Source organism: Helicoverpa zea, chromosome 24 (genome assembly GCF_022581195.2).
Source record: "Helicoverpa zea isolate HzStark_Cry1AcR chromosome 24, ilHelZeax1.1, whole genome shotgun sequence".
In the NCBI taxonomy this organism is placed as follows: Eukaryota; Metazoa; Arthropoda; class Insecta; order Lepidoptera; family Noctuidae; genus Helicoverpa; species Helicoverpa zea.
Window position 1 is genome coordinate 7,197,019 of NC_061475.1, and position 6,602 is coordinate 7,203,620.

The 6,602-nt window shown below is 35.4% G+C and overlaps 1 protein-coding gene across 1 annotated transcript; it reads right to left on the reverse strand.

The window, feature by feature from the left end:
- Nucleotides 1-1,872: 1,872 nt before the first annotated feature.
- Nucleotides 1,873-6,162, reverse strand: LOC124642385 (facilitated trehalose transporter Tret1-like). Its single transcript, XM_047180790.1, has 3 exons — nt 6,054-6,162; nt 4,189-4,324; nt 1,873-3,626 (listed from the first exon to the last, which is right to left on the reverse strand). The coding sequence occupies exons 1-3, from the start codon at nt 6,078-6,080 to the stop codon at nt 2,371-2,373; spliced, it is 1,419 nt and encodes a 472-aa protein (XP_047036746.1). The 5' UTR covers nt 6,081-6,162; the 3' UTR covers nt 1,873-2,370.
- Nucleotides 6,163-6,602: the final 440 nt, after the last annotated feature.

A 6,602-nucleotide genomic window follows, 5' to 3' on the forward strand; every position in this document is an offset into this window, starting at 1 on the left:
TGACTGAAATCACGTAGGACATTTGTCGCGTATAGCATCGCGTCGCATTACGTCGCATCGTATTGCGTCGCGTCGCATTGCGTTCGTCGCTCACGCAGGACACCGCGTAAGGGATTTTGATTCATAGATGTACATTACTTATCTGTATTGTGTTTGTATAAAATATTTTTGTGTACAATGAAGAATAATAGATGCGGGTTTGTTTCATTATCATAGAAAGCTAGATCCAATAGTAGATTTGTCTAATGACTTTACATAAAACATACAGAGATTTTACTGCAGCGCGTTAACTTTACTTATTAAGAAAGGTTTCATTAGGTAATAGTTTATTTGACTGATGTAATTTATAGGCTTTCACTGAGTAAGAAATAGAGGCTCGCAATAATGTATAGATCTAAATCCTAAACTGCTAACCACAATTTACCAAAAGACATAATTCACGGGAACCTCGAATCAATATTTTTTACGAACCTCATCAAATCCTGAAACAAAGTACCTTTGATTTCCTTATCGACTCCTAACCTTTAGAACAACTTTCTAAAGAACGCTTTGATCGACGCTTTGATCTCGATAAGTGACAAAAATGTGTCGTCAATTTCGCTAACATACCCTCCTCTCCCACCGAAGACCTACCCTAACTTTTTGAACTCCGAACATCATTTGCAGCGCCCAACCACAGTCAGTAGCTCTCAAACGACGGAAGGGGGAGGTCGCGTTCCTCCCTTATCTTGGCGGGAAAATTGTGACATTCTTTTTTCGAACTTTCGAACTCATCTTCTCATTTCCTCAGTGTTTTTTTTTCTGTAGCGGACTTTTGTGTTTCGGCCTACTTGGTGATGACAGGTCGAGTGTGAAACCTTTTTGGTAAGTTGAAGTTGTAATTTAAGTTTCTTGAAGCAATCTAAGTTGGTTGAAGGCTTTCAAAGTTCTTAGTGTTTGTTGACAACTTTTGTTTACGTCGTATTAATTAGTTGATAACAATCCGTATTGAATTTTCGCTAAGAGGTGGCTTTGGAACGTTTTAGAGTCTGTAATTAAACTTAGAAGGCAATTTCGGTAACAATTCGATAGCTATTTGCATACATTTTCTAATTACGTTAATTACTGGTTGCTACGTTGTTAAATTGGTTTTTATTTGGCAGTGATATATAGAATAACAAGTTGAAAATATATTAATTAAAATATACCTATGCTATTTTTCTTAATGACAAGACTTCGTGTGACAAACGTGAAATTATTATTTTATAATAGTAGTAGAAAAGGAGGCTCCTTCAGACTTTCCCATAGCAAGACGTGCATAAGTCTAACAGTTCATAATTTATGCATAAAGAAGTTTTTAATAACTCATCTGTCTGAACTTTTCTCATTATTGTTGGTTTAAAAACTGTCTGACTTGTTTACCTAGTTCTTGGTTACCACGAGACTCCTTGGTAAGACTAGGTTAGAACTAGCTTCTTGATATGGAAAAGATGGTCACCCATCATTTCACTGACCACGGTAATGTAGTTTAACCTTTGTCTGAACTATGTGAATGTAATTGAATTATGTGAATGTAATTGAATCAAGACTTATTGGCTCATCTCAGTAAAAATGTCTAAAACAATATTATTACGGTATCTACCTATATGAATGATATTCGTTTTTCTCTGAACGAGTGAAAAACAATAACATGTTAGTCTTAACGAAAAAAAACAATATAAAAAATATGATGTTACGTATTTTTCTGTTTTGTTTTGGGGTATTTTGTCTCTTTTTGCAGAAATTGAAAATAAAATACTACCATATTTATTTAGGTTTTTCTATATACATATATAAATAAAATAGTTTAATGTCATGCTCGGAAAACTATTTATTTGAGAAAATGGATTTGCTTAGGTACCTCTTTTACAACCTTGTTTTTTATATATTTTTATGTAATTGAAATATTTACATTATCATGTTTAATATACATATACACTTATTATCTATGAATAAATTATTTATTGTATATGACAGTAGTTCTTTTAATAATTCATGGGAAGATTATGATATTTATATTTTTTCTAATAGAAAGCACTAACAAAATAAATACATTTTATTTTAAATGCAATCCAGAAATACGTAATATGTAAATTGGTACATAAAATCAAAGTTTCAAAACATTATATCTCAAAACACTGACTCATATTTTACAAAGCTTTTACATTCAGTAACTTTACATACCATTTAAAACTTTATTTCGGTGTCAATAAAGTTCAAAATACAAAAACTGATTTGGACTTTGACTTTGTTTAACTGTATAAATACGTTGTTCGGGAAAAAATAAGTTAGCTATTTATTTTATAAAGACAATAAATTAATAGATATATCTACATTAGAACATTCACTTAACTAACGAACACCAGAGTTAATAAATGGTTCACCAACAGCATCATTCCTATGAACATCCTTAAAATAGCCCAGAGCATAATAATCTTCAATTTCTTGCAAAGTTCTATTCTTAGTGTCAGGCACATACCTCCAAACGATAAAAATAGTCACCATTATATAAATAGTATAAAGCAGAAATATGCCCCATATGTTCATATATAAACACAGGTAAGGGTACGCCTTTAGACATGAAGAATGGAGCAAGCAGGTATATAAAACATATAAACACCCACCCACACCTCTGTGTTTCACCGGCATTATCTCGCTTGATATAGAAAACCCTACACAACTTGTGCTCACGAAAATCATGAAACCAATGAGACAATACTCAGCTAATTCAAGCTCTTTTGACAAAACCCCCACTCTTTCTAAAATCGTCGTCAATGTCGCCCCTCCCATGAAAACTGCTGATCCTATCATACTGAGTACCATTACTTTTTTACTGCTAAAATAACGCACGCAGACTGTAGTTATATTATAGCCAATAAACAGGATAATGTCCATAGCTAATTTAGTTTTGGCGTTTAAAGTGCCTGAAATTTTCACGAGCATGTCGTTGGCGTATATTATGACCGGCATCCCTCCGCCCCAGTACAAGAAGTTGATTAAAACAAAAGTGTGTATAGTCGGCAAATAGAAATCTCTGCTTTTTACTGTATTCCTCAAATCCCTGAGTTTTGTCACTGATTTTGTTTTTAATTCTTCTTTCTGTGCATTGATTAACGCCTTCAACTCTTTTTTCGATTCCTCGTCAGTGCCTCTTAGCCTTACAAAATTCCGTTCACATTCTTTGAACCTCCCTTTATAAGCTAGCCAAGAAGGGGATTCAGGCCAAATAAGACCTAAAGGAATAGCCAATAACGCTGGACAGCACATGATTAAACCAGTCGTCTTCCAATGAAGATATCCTCCTATTATACCGACGGAAGAAATACCCAGAGCTTGTATGGTTCCGTAGAGTAGAAGGCAGGTGCTTCGATATTTGGGTCGAACCATTTCGGAGACGCTGAGAAAGCTGACAGCGACCAGACTGTTGGTGCCGAGTCCATGGAAGCATTCGCCAATAATCAAAGTACTTAAGTTTTGAGCTAAGTAAGTGAGGATCCAGCCTGTGATGATGAGAAGACAGCTGAGGATGAAGGCGAATTTTCTGCCTCTGTACTGCATTATAAAAGGCATAAGGATGCTTGGAACGCCGGCTATGCCGTGAACGGAACCTGGAAAAAAGACATAACATCTTATAGTGTTTGAAGAGTGTTAAGTATTGCACTCAACACTGAATTCTTTATTAGCATTCCATATATTTTACAGGTGGTATTTACAGTCTTGAATCAATATAGACCCTGTAACCCTACAGGGTAAATTTTTTCGAATGGTGTGTTGTAACTTATTTATTTATACAGAAGAAAAGTATTTGTACAATTTCAAGCGCAACAATAATAATTGTAAATAAGTTGTTGGTTGGTTGTCAAGACATACTTGAAATAATAAATAAATAAGGTTTATAGTACGTGTTCTATGGAATATTTTAGATATATTTTTCGAGTTACAAGGCAAAGGGTACGTCTGCTTACTGAAGCGTGGAAGATGTCTCGATAAGAATAGAATATACCCATTTAGGGCATTGGAAGCGGCTAGTTTAGCTCGGTCTACATAAGATATGAGTCAAAAAGTTTCGCTAGTGCAACTAGTAGGTATTATAATGGATGGATGTGTGGATCATAATTTGTTTACAAAACCAGAAAAATAGGGGTCTTTGTAAAATCTAAAGAAACGTACCAATCCATGATCCTTTATGCAGGTCCAATTCTATAATAGTATCGTTATTCTTCAGTTGTACCAGCAACACGCTTGGATAGGCTATCACGCCGCCGGCCGACAGTGCTGCTAGATGCGTGGATCCAGCCACTAGGAACTGGAAATGGTTAGAAGGGAGGATTTAGAATTGTTTTAATGTACAGTTGTACCAGCAACACCCTCGAGTAGGCTGCTATTTGCGTGGATCCAGCCACTAGGAACTGGAAAATGTTAGGAAGAAGGGTCTAGAATTGCTTAATCTCCAGCAGGAAAATGTTGGTATAAAGGCGTTGGGGCGTAGATTAATGGGATTTTGCTATCAATTAAAGAGGTTATTAAAACAAGGCAACTGTTTCCACGATTTGGTTCCAAAAGACAAGTCTTTGAACGCTAAACCAGTCTTTCTTATTTAACCTTTTGTCATGTCAGAAATTTTTGACCATAAGTATATTTTTGTCTTAGCGCGTATATTGTGTTACTACTTGTCAAAGGTTCCAAAAGTCTTCAATATTTTTATTTCTTTTGCCAGTATGTTTTATAGATTACAAATAACATTGCATTTTTTTTTACTTCTTCCGTACACGTCTGACATTCCTATCGGTTTACAGCATCGTCACATTGCTAACTTACTAGATTCGTTGCAATTTCTTCTAGCCCATAATAAACACACACGCCCCTCATTTGGTGTTGAGAAGAAGGAACCAAAAACTGTTTCAGCTTCACAATCTTTATCATATTCCCTACTTTAAAAATCATGTAGGACTACAGATTTAATCCAATACCACTCCAAACACGGCTATCTACTTTAACAATTTTGCCGAACAAACGCTGCTATAAAGAAAAGTGATACAATAAAATGGAACGGTCTTAGGGTACTCTAATCTGGATCGCATGTTGTTAATCTGAGTGGAAAGATTCTTTATACAAGATAAGATCTTCAAGACGCGTACTAGAGTAAGATGCTGTGGACGTCGTTATCTAGAAGGATTTGTACTGAGCTGTATTGGTAAGTATCTCTTCTTGGTAGGTTAGATAGATAGGTATGTACGTTGTTAGGTACACCAATTTTACATTTTCGATCTTAGATCTAGTTAATAGTAGAAAGTAGGTGACATAATGGGCGGTCACTAAGAGCGATCTATTCCAGACAACCCTGGAATGGATTGACACGAGAAGAAAAAGATTAGATGGTAGGCAGTAAGGCAAAGTGTACTATTGCTCCTGCAATTTGCGTAGGTTCTGAAAAAGTACGCCTACTCATAGATATTAGCAACATAATAGGGAAACTAATATTTTAAAGTTGAAGAGTTTGTTTGAACTGCGTGCAAATCTACAACCTAATGTAACAAAAATCTCACTGTAAGATTACCCACACTTATATCTAGAAAGAATATAGGCTACGCAGGAGCGTGGAGTAGCCCACGGGATGCTAGTAAAACTACGGTCTTCTTTGGCAGAACCCTGATATTACAAGGAGTGCCTAACTTAGGCTAATCTTTATCCCGGATGCGGTTGTAGTGCCCTTTGATTGACCACGGGTAAATCGCGAATCGGACTCCGGAACGAAGGGTTCCGTACCATTATTTAAAATCACGTTTGTTGTATGGGAGTCCCCCAATATATTGATTTTATTCTGGTTTTCAGTATTTGTTGTTATAGCGTCAACAGAAATACATCATCTCTGAAATTTTAGCTCTCTAACTATCACGGTTCATGAGATACAGCCTGGTGACAATCGGACGGACGGACGGACGGACGGACAGAGGAGCGAAAGCAATAGGGTCCCGTTTTACCCTTTGGGTACAAAACCCTAAAAACAGTATTATCAACATGAAAATTTTTCTTACCTGTACAGCTAGAGGTGGCCACACCATAATGATTCTTCAAATTCAACAAAAATCCTGCCCGCTTATCATCTTCTATTATCCAAAGCTCCTAAGCGGTTTTCAGCACCATTGTTATATATTTAAGCTGTAAATAATTATCGAATTATTGTTTTCATAATTAGGGAGGGGTAAAAGGGTTGTCCGGATTTGCCCCAATTTTGAATCAAAAGGAATCGTGTACCCTTTGTTTTTAGTTTGAGACAAGAAACCATCTATTGACGATTAATTAATTCTTTGAACTTGCTGTTTTGTATTTTCCTTTTGGAAATTGTTAAAGGTAATTGAATTAATAAAAAAGTTGCTTCTTTTAAGGATAGAAGATGTTTTCGTGCCTTTGGAAGTATGGACTCTTCATTTTGCATTTTGAACAGCAAAATATTGAAAATCAATTTTTATTTATATGGATTTCCTACAAGAAATACACGTTACAGACAAGTTTTAAGAACAAAAATATTTTTTTCTTGTGTTTTCTTAATTAAAGGAAATCACAGCATGCATTAAATTATAATT